This window comes from Drosophila mauritiana, chromosome 2R (genome assembly GCF_004382145.1).
Source record: "Drosophila mauritiana strain mau12 chromosome 2R, ASM438214v1, whole genome shotgun sequence".
NCBI lineage: Eukaryota > Metazoa > Arthropoda > Insecta > Diptera > Drosophilidae > Drosophila > Drosophila mauritiana.
Window position 1 is genome coordinate 19,693,312 of NC_046668.1, and position 12,859 is coordinate 19,706,170.

The 12,859-nt window shown below is 46.0% G+C and overlaps 4 protein-coding genes across 4 annotated transcripts; 2 read left to right on the plus strand and 2 right to left on the minus strand.

Annotated features, from left to right (window-relative positions):
• Nucleotides 1-2,953: 2,953 nt before the first annotated feature.
• On the minus strand, nt 2,954-4,101 carry LOC117136751 (TM2 domain-containing protein CG10795). Its single transcript, XM_033297783.1, has 2 exons — nt 3,619-4,101; nt 2,954-3,565 (listed from the first exon to the last, which is right to left on the minus strand). Exons 1-2 carry the CDS (start codon nt 3,876-3,878, stop codon nt 3,289-3,291), a joined length of 537 nt encoding a protein of 178 aa, XP_033153674.1. The 5' UTR covers nt 3,879-4,101; the 3' UTR covers nt 2,954-3,288.
• A 174-nt stretch (nt 4,102-4,275) lies between these two features.
• Nucleotides 4,276-5,952, minus strand: LOC117136750 (selenocysteine-specific elongation factor). The gene is made up of 2 exons (XM_033297782.1): nt 5,616-5,952; nt 4,276-5,564 (listed from the first exon to the last, which is right to left on the minus strand). The coding sequence occupies exons 1-2, from the start codon at nt 5,872-5,874 to the stop codon at nt 4,285-4,287; spliced, it is 1,539 nt and encodes a 512-aa protein (XP_033153673.1). The 5' UTR covers nt 5,875-5,952; the 3' UTR covers nt 4,276-4,284.
• Nucleotides 5,953-6,074: 122 nt separating this feature from the next.
• Nucleotides 6,075-9,019, plus strand: LOC117136748 (probable peroxisomal acyl-coenzyme A oxidase 1). Its single transcript, XM_033297780.1, has 7 exons — nt 6,075-6,566; nt 6,656-6,818; nt 6,883-7,175; nt 7,239-7,644; nt 7,706-8,318; nt 8,389-8,544; nt 8,609-9,019. The coding sequence occupies exons 1-7, from the start codon at nt 6,410-6,412 to the stop codon at nt 8,867-8,869; spliced, it is 2,049 nt and encodes a 682-aa protein (XP_033153671.1). The 5' UTR covers nt 6,075-6,409; the 3' UTR covers nt 8,870-9,019.
• A 337-nt stretch (nt 9,020-9,356) lies between these two features.
• On the plus strand, nt 9,357-12,326 carry LOC117136749 (probable peroxisomal acyl-coenzyme A oxidase 1). The gene is made up of 8 exons (XM_033297781.1): nt 9,357-9,587; nt 10,003-10,165; nt 10,227-10,519; nt 10,582-10,987; nt 11,042-11,548; nt 11,605-11,710; nt 11,772-11,927; nt 11,987-12,326. The coding sequence occupies exons 1-8, from the start codon at nt 9,446-9,448 to the stop codon at nt 12,245-12,247; spliced, it is 2,034 nt and encodes a 677-aa protein (XP_033153672.1). The 5' UTR covers nt 9,357-9,445; the 3' UTR covers nt 12,248-12,326.
• The last annotated feature ends 533 nt before the right edge of the window (nt 12,327-12,859 follow it).

Here is a 12,859-nt window from a genome sequence, read left to right on the forward strand (position 1 = left end):
TAAGGTATTTTCCCGTCTGATAAAAGCATTATTCGGCCGTAGTATCGATTAGATTGTTTTCCACTCGAACCATGAATGAATTGAAGTTCAAAAGTGTGCTGATTAGATCAGTCAGGTGAAATTATCACCTGTGCGGCATGTACATATGAAATATATGACAAGGAATTTCACAATCCACACCAATAGCCATGAATCATCATTGCAAGTAATACAAATTTTGTAAGCTAACTAAACTAACCAAAGCTAACTCTTTAGTTTTATTCTTAGTTAGTTGCACTGCAAATCGCAAGCAGCAGTTCTTTCCCACAATGAATGAATGAATCCATTCATTATGATCCCCAAAGCCGACGTGACTGCAATCCGAATTGTGTCTTATGGTATTTGTCTCGTATGCGATAATAGCACTTAAAGCTCTTAAATGCATTTGATGATGAGACGGTATACAAATGGTGGCGAGTTTTCGAGGCCCTGGGATAATTCACACTTAACCCGCAGCCAAATCAAACTGCCAGCCATTTGACATTTATGCGATGGCCTTTTTCTACGTTTTTCTTCTTTTTTTTGGAAAAGCTGCCGCGGCACGCTAGGAAAATGCCACGGAGTTGCAGCTGAGCTGGAGATGATTTATGCACTCATTGTATCTGTAGTTGTGGCTGGAAAATTGCAGTTATCACGAACGAAACTCGGTTTGGATTATGCTTCGGTTTCAGCTTTGCCTATGCTCTTGGTTTCGGCTTCGGATTTGGAGATGGAGTTTCCCAGGCCATGGATTTTGTCACTGGATCTTGCCCAGTCATTATTTATGAGGCGAACGGTGCAATATGCAGCCAGGTGGGAACCGTGACGCAGTCTGTAAAATTAAATAATTGCGTTTCATTAAATGCCGTTTGCTATTTGCATAGGTTCTCCCCGCATCGCAAACAAAGTGCAAAGCAATTTGGCATAAACGTCATCGGGTCGAATTGTCTGCTGGATGGGTGGATGGTTGGATGGTTGGATGGGTGGTGGACGGTGGGCGGTGGTTGGAAATCTGAGAATCCCGCCCCACAATTTTCCACGCCACTTGAGCGTAATTAAGCGTTGAGCTTCTAAGCCCTAAGCAAATTGGCAAGCCGTCGAGCGTCTCCAGCAGACCCGACCCCCAACCCACCCACCACTTGGTGCGATTATCCACAGCCTATATGCTATATATACGATTGCCAAGCAGTTTGCGCAGCGAATCGATGCTATTTTGATACTGGTAAATATTTGCAATTGGCCAATAAGTGACTCCGGTCGCTATTGTGCTGGCTATTTCGGGATGAGCGTCAGGTGAGAATAATCCCAATACCAATAGCCAACAGCTCGGCCGAAGTTGTGAAATAGTTTGCGCCCAGTCAAAGAGTCAACAATCTGTGGGGGATCTGGTCGATCTGGGCATTTTCCATAGGGTTATCACGCGCACATCCAAGACCAACAGCCTGCTCACAAACAAGCTGCTCAAATTTCCCTAATGGCGCAGAGTTCATTTGCCCCATGGAAAGCGATACCTACATACATGCAGCATTGGAAAAGTGGCTTCAAGGAGCAAATTGCAGGGGGATAACTGCGGACAAAGATCAAGTGCTACACTTCGAAAATATATTGTACACTCAAAATGAAAAGAATTGCAGGAAAAATAATATACAACATAATAAATAGGAAGTCCTTTTGGTCCTTAAACTCTTTTTATAAATTATTTAGAAAATAATTTGGTAAATGAAACATGTATTTTATTCACTAATATAAGTATTCTATAGATGACGATGATATGGTAGATATCCATTTAAAATTTTCATTTAAAGTGAATTAATTTTTTTCCTGTGTGATGCTCCTCCTTGTCCCCTTCCAGAACGACCGCCCCTCCCCCCCCCCACCCCCTCGCTAGATGTTTACACAGGCGGCACGACATTAACACTGTAATTAGGTGTATCCAGTGGATCCACTGCGACATACGAGTATCAACAACACATTGTCAACTTCTGGCTTCTGGCCGGGCTAATTGAAAAGCTCTTTTGCACATGTCCATTTATCTATATAACAATAAAGTGGGCGGTGGGCGTGGCTGGGGTCAGTGCATTGCCCATACTAAAGGGGCTGGTGAAGGGGGCGTGGCCATTTCGTAGTATTACTTACCGTTGCCTGGGACAACGTGCAACAATACCCAATATGCGTACAGTTTGATGGTCATGGCTGTAAAACTGTTGGTAGGCAGTTTGAGAGGAACTGAAAAGGTACTAAGAATAGTTATTAACTCAAAGAACTTGTATTTTAAATGCCTGCTTAACAATATATTCTAAGTTTATAAAAAGCCTGAAGTAAACTACTCCTATATATACATATGTATATCCAAATGAATTCGAGTGGAGCTGAAAAGCCAACCTTTAAGCAGTTGCAGGCCAATCATCCCATTTGCATGCTATTCGCAACACTCACCCATTTCAAGATAAAACCAAACTTGATCTTAATTGAGAGCCTAATTAAAACGCATCGAATTACAAGCGACCCCGGCCATGCAATTAAAATCGAACAACTCGCCGGCTGATGCGTCGCCGCTGATAAATTCGGAAATGCCAATCGGATGAAAGGGCCAGAAGAAGAGCAAATGTTTTCCGAACAGAAAAGATCCGCCGCCGCCACCGTCGCCTGTGCAATAGCCCAGCTTGTGCGTAATCGTTCTCCGTCGATGTGCTGCTCTGGTGTCTGGGCGTTTCGCCGGTGAGTCAACAACGTCAACAAGGCGGGATGTCGCCGGCACTGTGGTTTCTCCGTTTTGTTCTCTTGTTGACCAATCTCTGTCACGCCGAAAATGTTCCCGAGTTCAAAGTACAAGTGGGCCAATTATATTGCCAAGAAGTGCGATTGTTCGTCCGCCAGCTGACAGAGGGAATTCCACGGAAGATACATATACATATACACGGCATACACGACAGACTAATTAAAATCGTTAGTTATATTGGCAAACAATTTGTCTATGCGGCCTATACAATTACACAGATGTAGAGTTGTATGAGGGACCATGTACATTGGTAACTAAGTCTAAACAATGCAACTTAGGCTACGCAAAGGAGGGGTGGCAACAATCTATACACTTATCAACTAGGGTACGTAATGCACTAATCAGAGTCTCGATCCGAACCGCGCCGATCCATCGATCGATCGGAACGGATCCGCAGTCGTTGCTTATCGTTAGTGTCATAAGCCGTACTTAAGGTATAACAAGGACTTAACGTGATCTACTGTACACCAGGCGCTGTGCTGCCTTAACCATCACCAGTCGTCCCTGGGCAGCCGGTACGTGGTGTTGTCGCTGCGCACGATGTGGATGCCGGCTCCGTAGTAGGGTATCACATAGGCGGAGCCATCCGCCGGACCCACAACCTGCAGGGCTATCAGCACGATGTCGATCAGCTGGCCCAGGAACATGCCGCCAAGGGTGCAGAACTTGAGGAGTCCGATGCCCGGATAGCCCAAATAGAACCTATCCACGCCGAACATGCCCAGAAAGACAGAGAGTAGCAGAGTGGTGTCCAGGTGATAGCCATTCCTATGAATAAAGTCCTTAAGATTATGTTTATGATATACTGTAGCTGCACTCACGTCCACTTGCAGGGCACTTCCCGGGTGAAAGTGGCATTGCCCGTCTCCGTGCAGTTGATCTCGTTGGCGGCGATGCACCAGACGCGGGCGCGACCCTCCTTGGTGCATCCGGCCAGCTGCTGTGTCTTCGGATCGATTTGACCCCTCGCCGGGTCGGGGCACATGAACTGGCCCATCATCTGGAGCTCATTGCAGTCCACATTAATCTGGTGGGTTCCCTTGGCGAAGAAGAAGAGAAGGAGCAGCAACACTGGGAACATGGGTGGTGTTCTTTTTGGCCTCTTCGGTTGGCTAGGCGGTGGTGGTGGTTTTGTGTTGGCGGGAGCTCCTTAGCGTGGGTACTATCTGTTGTCCTTTTCGATTCCGGTTTCGATGTTTTGTTTATTGCAGTTCGCGGGGGCAGGCTCCAAAATTGTTGTTGTTTTTTAACATTGGCATTTTGGGATTGGAGCAGTGTGACCGCACTCAGAGCGGTCGCAAATACCACTGTGCAGAGTTCTAAAAATATACCGAAAGTGTTATGGCTCTAAAAGTGTTCTGTCATGTAATGTTAGAAGTTTACAGCAATTTTACAGCATTAGTACATTTTTAAATATAAATGGTCGATAAGCTTATCACCTTGGCGGAATATTAAAATTAGAAATAAAAAACTACATATTAACTTTGTCATTGAAACAAGCCAGCCTGTTTATTAAACACATATTTCTTACAGTTAAGCAGAACCTTAACATTCTTTAAATTGCTTATTGTTTCAGGAGATAGCGCGTTCTGAAAAGTTATAGCCACCTTGGATGTCTGGCCAAAGGTGCGTTCAATACGACCCTTCTCTCCCGTTGAGAGCTCCACATTTTTGCCGACGTACAAATCACGTTTGGCGTCCTTTTTAAAAAGGTTTTGAACTATCACTTCGTTGGTATTGACCACTCGCTGAATGCTTCCCACTTTCTGTTTGCGCTTGAAAATCCGCAGTTTTGGCAGTTCTTCCTGGAAGTATTTGGAACTGTGCGTCTGCCAGGCAATGCGTCCCCAAAACGCCAATCTACAACTGGTACTAAGGACGTCCATGTCCAGCTTAGAAGCTATCAGCGTTGAATGTGGCGGAGTTAGGACAGGGCTTTCGAATTGCAACAGAGCGTAGATCACATCATTATGTTGAACCTCCGCAGGCTGGACTTCGTCCATATACTCGTATTCTTTGTCCAGTTGGAACGTGGAAAATGTGCCGTCCGTATCCCGAAACAAAGTTACATTGGCCATCACTGTGTTGTGTCCCACTGAGATGTGCAGCTTGCTCATCGATTTTATGACTTCCTTGTAGTAGCGGATAGGTTTGAACTGTAGACACACGGCATAGATGGGTTTCAGGTAACCCGGTTGGGTAATGATTCCACGCTCCAGCAGCTTTGCATTGAATTGTGTCACACAAAGCCCAATTCTATCGCCCATAGAGGCGCTGGTCACGTTTTTGCGGAACATCTGCATGGACTTCACTTTCCTTTGCTCGCCGAGAGCTGGCAGCTCAATCATATCGTTTACCTGAACCTTTCCCTGGAGCAGAGTGCCAGTGCAAACGGTTCCCTGGCCCTTTATTCCGAAGCAATGATCAACGTACATGAACAGCGGATCGGCTAGGTTTCTCCGCGGCTGGAAGTATGCTTCTCTCAGTGCTTCTTGCAGCTCCGCAATATGTGTTCCTTGCAAAGCAGACACAGCACAGATGGGCACTTGACCACCGAATGTGGTGGCTTCCAAAGTTTTTACGAGTCGCAAGCGTAGCTTCTCCAGCTTGGACGCCCTCTGATCGTCTGGATAAACATCTATTTTGTTTAACACCACAATCAGCTTTTTCTGCAGCAACTCCCCAATAACAAGACACTCTGCTGTTTGGGTTTGTATGCCTTTTTGGGCGTCCACCACCAGGAGCATGAGATCAATGATCTGGGCACCTGCAATTGATTGGGATAGGTTCTTAGAATGACATCAAATGATATTAATACCTCCTATAATAGTGCGTATGAGACTTGCATGGCCGGGGCAGTCGACAAAGGTGAACTGAAGCTGTTCTCCTTGAGGTAAGTGCGCAGGAGCATCCACCAAAAGTCCACTAAAGCCCAAATCCAAAGTTATTCCTCGCTCCACTGACTGCGGATTCTTGTCGAAGGCGGCTGTGCTGGATATCGAACTTAAAGCCTTGGCCAAGGTGGTCTTGCCGCTGTCAACATGTCCCAGCAAGCCAATATTAAAGTTGATCGGCATTGTATGCCAAGAAAATTGAGGTAAATAAACTGCACTAAGCCAAACACTAGAAATCCAATTGAGATGGGAGTCTGTCGATTTTCTAATAACCGATAACAGTGATGTTAGTTAACAGAGAAGTGTAACATGCTGCTATTTACCGATAGCTGTGTTTAGTGCGATCGCAAGTGATCTAAAACTTGCTATCAGTTTACTAATTTGAGTCCTAACATCTGTAGGGGCCAATCTAATTTTTGTTGGTATTCAAATCTTATCTTATTAATTTTGTTTACCGCCTTAATGTCAGCGTAATAAGCTGGTAAAGTGGAGCATGCATCCGATTAAATTTTGACCTAGGATCCAGCGATTACCTAGATAACGGTTCCGCCACAACAAAGCGTTCAACCAAAAGCACTCACACCGAAAGAGCAAAGACTACAAGTTTATTGACCGGCTGTTTTCACTTTTATTTATTGAGAGCCATCGGCTGTTTCAAACTCAGTAAGCGATCGGTGCTCTTAGCGCGCAGTTCGGAGGTTTTCTAAATCTAGTTGCAATGGCCTCTTCCACTTCCGTTATTCCCAACACCGTTATCCCCACCACCGTAAATCCCGATCTGCAGAAGGAACGCGATGCAGCCAGCTTTAGCAGCGAAGAATTCGCCGCTTGGTGGGCGGGGGGCGAGGAAGTGCTAAAGTTCAACCGCGGCGTTCGTAAGTCCATTAAACTAATCTTCGAGCTAATCAGTGGGAACAGATAACTTGAGGGTCATGCTGACTTGGCTGTTTTTCGTTATGACCAGGTGAATACATGGAGAAGGATGTGGATTTCTCGGAGATGCTGCAGCTACAAAACAAAACGCACGAAGAGATCATCGAGTTTTCCACGCGTGGAGCAATCGATGGCGCCAAGAAGCTACGCCGCCTGCAGGAGGAGCGCAATCCTAGCGGAGATGTCTACTGGCCGTGAGTGTTTCCTGCTTACCCATGCCAAGTACTCGAATCATGGCGGATTACCTTACTCTTCCAGGAACATGTATGACAATCAAGTGATGTGGGGTCTAGTTCCCGGTGGCAATCCTTTTGGTGTAATGTACGTGATGCTGGTGAAAGCTCTGCAGGCTCAGTGCACTCCGGAGCAGTATGAAGACTTTGGCAAGCGGGTGGAACGCTTCGAGATTTGCGGCACCTATGCCCAAACGGAACTGGGTCATGGAACCTACCTGCGCGGGCTGGAAACACGAGCTGATTTCGATCGAAAGACTGATGAGTTTGTACTCAACACCCCCAAGATTTCCTCCTACAAGTGGTGGCCAGGAGGCTGTAAGTTCTGGCATAATGATCCAATTGGTTTTCAGATATTATATTTATACTAAAAACTTTCAGTGGGCCATAGCTCCAACCACTGCCTGGTTATGGCACAGCTGTACATCGACGACAAGTGCAAGGGTCCGCACATGTTCTTTATTCAGGTGCGTGATGAAGACACGCACGAACCACTACCCGGCGTCCACATCGGTGATATTGGCAAGAAGATGGGCTTCATTGGAGTGAACAATGGTTTCCTAGGCTTAAAGGACGTACGTATTCCTCGTACGAGAATGCTGATGCGACATGCCCAGGTCAAGGCTGATGGATCCTATGTTAGCAGTCCCACCAATGTGCTTACCTACTTTGCCATGGTGCGCACGCGTTGTGTAGTTGCCAGAAGTAATGCCATCATGTTGGCTGCTGCTTCCACCATTGCAACCAGATACTCGGCTGTGCGCCGTCAAAGCCCCATTAATCCCAAGTGAGTTGTAAACAACGTAGATACATTTATTCGAATTCAATTGTTCCTTGCGTACTTTCAGCGAACGGGAGCCTCAGATCATGGATCATGTTACACAGCAAATGAAACTCTTTCCAGAGATAGGCACAAGCGTGGCATACCGGAAGGCCAGTGAATACCTGTGGAATCTGTACGATGTGACCATTAAGGATATAGAAAACGGAAAATACGAGCGTCTGCCGGAGTTGCATTCCCTGTCCTGCGCTTTGAAAGTTACCTGCTCCATGGACTCGGCTGCTGGTGTAGAGAAATTGCGACTGGCCTGTGGTGGCCACGGATACCTCACCTCATCCAACATGAGCAACTTATACGTTAATGCCACCGCAGCCTGCACGTATGAGGGTGAGAACACCGTACTGCTCCTGCAGATCGGTCGCTTTTTAATGAAGACCTGGCGCGCCGCGTTGACTGGAGCTCCGTTGCCGCCCACCGTTCGCTATTTGGCCGAGGTGCAAAAGAATCCGGAGTTTGGCAAATGGACAGGAAGTTGGGAGAACATGGTTAAGGCCATGCAGTATGCAGCTGCCAATAGAACACAGTTGGCATTCAAGAGCCTTTCAAACCGTCTGTCAATGGGCGAAACTGAAGCGAACGCAGCTAACCACACGGGCATTGAGTTCACCCAGGCGGCAGAGGTTGGTTTGCTGAAGGGACTTGGACTTTGAACTACGAATTAAAAAACTCTTCATATTTTCGTGCCCCTAGCTCCACGGACGTGCTTTTGTTTTCAGTGCTTTCACCGAAGCTGTGACCGGTGCTAAATCTAAGACCCGCTCAGCTAACTTCAATCGAGTCCTGGAGAACCTGTTAGAGCTGTACCTAGTCAAGGAGACACTTAATCAAATGGGTCACCTGCTGAGAGTGGGTTTCAGTTATATAGCCTGGAATGTGTTGAATGTTAACTTAATATATGCTTATTTCACAGTTCATTAACTTGACCGATACGGATCTCTCCAGGCTGCAGGATCGTTTGGAAACAGTGCTCACCAAACTGCGACCTGATGCCGTGGGCATTGTGGATGGCTTCGACTTCAGCGATCTCCAGCTGAACTCCACTCTGGGCTCATACGATGGCAATGCCTACGAGCGTATCTTCGATGCGGCCCTCAAGAATCCGATGAACCAAAAATCAGTGCCTAAATCCTTCCATGAGATCCTGAGGCCTTTCATGAAGTCAAATATTTAATCCCTAGGACAGCTGTCTATCAAATCCCCTATCTACGGCTAAGCTGAATGTAATGTATTGTAAATACTCCATATGTATTGGTGTTTTGAGTGATCACAACCTGTTTTTTATTATTTTTGTTAATAATACTGTTAAATAATATAAACCCAACATACAGAGGTGGTCAAAAGTATTTACACAACGAGCTTTTTTTTCAATTGTCAACTAATTGAAAAAAAAGCTCGTTGTGTAAATACTTTTGACCACCTCTGTATACCGCCCTTTAACTGAATTCTTTGCCAAGCTGTGCTTTTTGGCGATCAGCTTTCTCTCTTAAAAAAGCTGACTTGTGCACTTTGCCCCCCAAAAGCTTTTCCTTCTCATCGATCCATCCACTTTCGCTCAGTAGTCGCGTGGAGCTCACAGCTGTTGGTTGGATCTAGTGGTGGAACATACAGAGGTGGTCAAAAGTATTTACACAACGAGCTTTTTTTTCAATTAGTTGACAATTGAAAAAAAAGCTCGTTGTGTAAATACTTTTGACCACCTCTGTAGTTTAGTTGTTAGCAATTCCGTATTTACATTTTTCACACAACAATGTCGCACATTAAAAACCTAATACCGAGCACAGTGAATCCAGATCTTCAGAAGGAACGTGCTGCAGCAGAATTCAATGTGGAGGAGTTCTCCGCCTGGTGGCACGGTGGTCAAGACAAACTGAAGAAGAAGCGCGAGATTGGTAATTGTTAAAGATAAAAATCACTAGCGTCACGCCGGTGTTCGTGATATGGCAAAGGTTGTGGTCTCTTAAAGCTTCTTTGCCATCAAGAAAATCGGGGTCCAAAGAGTTCATCAAATGGCCCCAAGTCCAATTATTGTTATACATTGTTGAGCAGCCGAATTAAAACTGTTGCTTTATCAATAACACAAGATAGTGATAGCAGTTGTGTTATCTACGATTGCCTGCAATTGCAAATGCGCTAGTTTCGTATCAGTTTAAAGGGCTGATCCACGCCCCCAGGTGATAACGACAGGCACAGTCATCCATTTATAAATCGAACCATTAAGTTTACGACTGATTCTATCTTTTATTGCTACCACTTATTTTGTTCATAATGGAAAGCTGTATAAAAGGCGTAATTTCTAATCAACAGAGAAAGCGATCTTCAGCGATCTTGAGGATGGCTATGGCCTCAACCATGAGTACATGTCCCACGAGGAGGTCTACAATTCCACGGTAAAAAAGGTGGCTGAGGCAGCAGTTAAGCTCAAGGCTCTGCAGAACAAGCTTAATCCTGGAGGAACTGACATCTGGCCGTAAGTTGAAAAGGCAAGTGTGTAAAAGGTTTCCTTAATCTTATCTCCGCCCGATTTGCAGTGGAGGACTATTCAATGCACAGAGCTTTGGACTTTTCCCGGCTAATCATCCGGTTACCACCCACATCACCATGTTCGTGGATGTGATCAAAGGTCAGGGCACTGCCGAACAGGTGGAGAAGTGGGGCAAGGCGGCGGAGAACTGCAACATTATCGGCACCTACGCCCAAACGGAGCTGGCCCATGGCACCAATGTCCGTGGCTTGGCCACTCGGGCTGACTTTGATCCCAAGACGGATGAGTTTGTGCTAAATACACCGAACTTGGAGGCCTACAAGTGGTGGCCCGGCGGCTGTAAGTAGTTAAATTATAGTTGTAGTCCAAATATGCATTTAATCCATCCTTATCATCTCTAGTGGGACACACTGCCAATCATGCCATGGTAGTAGCTCAACTATATATCGCCGATGTTCATCATGGCGTGCAAATGTTTATTGTGCCGGTAAGAGATTCCGAAACTCACATGCCACTGCCGGGTGTTGATATCGGTGAGATTGGCAAGAAGCTCGGCATGGCATCCGTGAACCAGGGCTTCCTGGGACTGAACCACGTCCGAATTCCGCGCACCAACATGCTGATGAAGTTCGCTAAGGTGGAGCGGGATGGCACCTTCAAGGCCAGTCCGGCATCGAGGATTAACTACCTGACCATGGTGTACACTCGCTGCCTGATCGTTAGCCAGAACTCCACGCTGCTCCTGGCGGCGGCAACTATAGCCACTAGATACTCGGCGGTGCGGCGTCAGAGTCCCATTGAGCCCAAGTAAGTTGCGATGGTGTCTGCAGGAATAAAAACTTAATGTCTATGTACCAACAGTCAACCAGAGCCTCAGATCATAGATCATGTGACCCAGCGCCTGAAGCTCTTCCCCGAGATTGCTACGGGTATCGCCTACCACCTGGCCACTGAGTACGTGTGGGAGATGTATGCCCAGACGGTGCAGGAAGCCAACGACGGCAAGTTCGAGCGACTGCCCGACATGCACATCCTGTCCTGCGCGCTTAAGGTCCTTTGCACCACTGACGGCTGTGCTGGCATTGAAAAACTCCGTCTGTCCACTGGAGGACATGGTTACCTCACCGCCGCCAACTTGAGCAACATCTATGGCAATGCTGTGGCTGCCTACACCTACGAAGGCGAGAACACGGTGCTGCTTCTGCAAATCGGACGCGCTTTAGTTAAGGCATGGGCTTCGTTCGTGGACAAGAAACCACTGTCTGCATCCTACAGCTACTTTGCCAGCTCCATGCAGCTGAAGGAGTTCCCCAAGTGGGACGACTCCTGGCAGTGCATCATCAAGGCTTTGCAATACACGGCTGCACAGTGAGTTTGGCTTAAAAGCATCTTTTGAACTAAGTACTAACATGATTCACTTATAGCAAAACCCGCATCGCTTTTGAGAATCTGGCGAATCGCATGGCCAGCGGACAGTCTCAAGGTGTGGCGGCCAATAACACGGGAATCGAACTGACTCGTGCAGCTGAGGTAAATGCTATAAACAAAGTCAGAGATGACTATATTTGACAATCATTCAAACATATTTCAGCTGCATGGTCGCCAGTTCGTGTGCCAGACATTCCTGGAGCAGATCACTGGTGCCAAGGCCCAGAAGCGATCCCCCGCACTCAACAAGATATTGGAGAACGTGCTGGAACTATTTCTGGTCCAGACAGTGCTTAATAACCTCAATGACATCTTAAGAGTAAGTTTTCCTCTCAGTTTCACTTAAATCATTGTTAATTATGACATTTTGTTTGCCAGTTCATTAAGCTCAGCGATGCGGATCTGCGATCGCTGCAGAAACGCTTGGAGGATTCCCTGGAGCAGTTCCGACCCAATGCGGTGGCCATATGCGATGGGTTCGAGTTCCACGACCGTGTGCTGAACTCCGTGCTGGGCAGCTACGATGGCAATGTGTATCCCAGGCTCTTCGATTCGGCCAAGCGCAGCACCATGAACCAGAAGCCCGTCCAAACATCCTTTGAGACCTACCTGAAGCCCCTGATGAAGGCTAAGCTGTAAAGCAAACACACCAACGACCGAGTCATGTGTACATAGAGTTGTATTAAAGGAGAGAAACTACATGTTTTGTTTAAATTAGTTTTATACCAGTTTTATTTAGCAAATCAAAACCAATTTCTCAGTACATTCAGCGCATTTTAAAAAACTAACAAACTAAACGCTTACAAAGTAGCAAAAAAAGTTGATGTAAAATTTGACAAAACGTACTATGGGTCGAGAGTTGAACAAACATAGTACTTGTACATATCAAAAAAGTTGCGGTTGCGTTTTTTACAGTGTAGAAAAAGTTGTGTTCAGAAAAATGTTTTAGTTCCTGTTGCTGCTGTTGCTCATGTTTTCATGTTTGCTTGTGTTTGTGTGTGTGTGTGTGTGTGTGTGTGTGAGAAGTGTGCATGTTTTTTATGTGTGAGTTTCAGTTTGGATTCCGGAAAGGGGTAAAAATAGTTTTCTCTTCTCTGATGATGTTCGAAAGTTCCCTTTGTTATATGCTCTGCTGTCGAAGTAGTAGTAGGTTTAATTCATTATTTATGCATTATACACAGTTACACACACAATTGATTTATGTTGCTAATTATATACTTATATGTTATATATTAGTTTTCGTTTTTCGTA

What these genes read in the sequence shown, in the direction of transcription:
- LOC117136751 (XM_033297783.1), bottom strand. Translation starts at nt 3,878, where the DNA reads ATGTTCCCAGTGTTGCTGCTCCTTCTCTTCTTCTTCGCCAAGGGAACC. An exon ending in GAAGTGCCCTGCAAGTGGAC is followed by an intron (nt 3,566 to 3,618) that starts GTGAGTGCAGCT and finishes CTTTATTCATAG; the next exon opens with GAATGGCTATCACCTGGACA.
- LOC117136750 (XM_033297782.1), bottom strand. Translation starts at nt 5,874, where the DNA reads ATGCCGATCAACTTTAATATTGGCTTGCTGGGACATGTTGACAGCGGC. An exon ending in CATACGCACTATTATAGGAG is followed by an intron (nt 5,565 to 5,615) that starts GTATTAATATCA and finishes AATCAATTGCAG; the next exon opens with GTGCCCAGATCATTGATCTC.
- LOC117136748 (XM_033297780.1), top strand. Translation starts at nt 6,410, where the DNA reads ATGGCCTCTTCCACTTCCGTTATTCCCAACACCGTTATCCCCACCACC. An exon ending in CAAAGCCCCATTAATCCCAA is followed by an intron (nt 7,645 to 7,705) that starts GTGAGTTGTAAA and finishes GCGTACTTTCAG; the next exon opens with CGAACGGGAGCCTCAGATCA. An exon ending in AGTTCACCCAGGCGGCAGAG is followed by an intron (nt 8,319 to 8,388) that starts GTTGGTTTGCTG and finishes TCGTGCCCCTAG; the next exon opens with CTCCACGGACGTGCTTTTGT.
- LOC117136749 (XM_033297781.1), top strand. Translation starts at nt 9,446, where the DNA reads ATGTCGCACATTAAAAACCTAATACCGAGCACAGTGAATCCAGATCTT. An exon ending in GAAGAAGAAGCGCGAGATTG is followed by an intron (nt 9,588 to 10,002) that starts GTAATTGTTAAA and finishes TCTAATCAACAG; the next exon opens with AGAAAGCGATCTTCAGCGAT. An exon ending in GGAGGAACTGACATCTGGCC is followed by an intron (nt 10,166 to 10,226) that starts GTAAGTTGAAAA and finishes CCCGATTTGCAG; the next exon opens with TGGAGGACTATTCAATGCAC.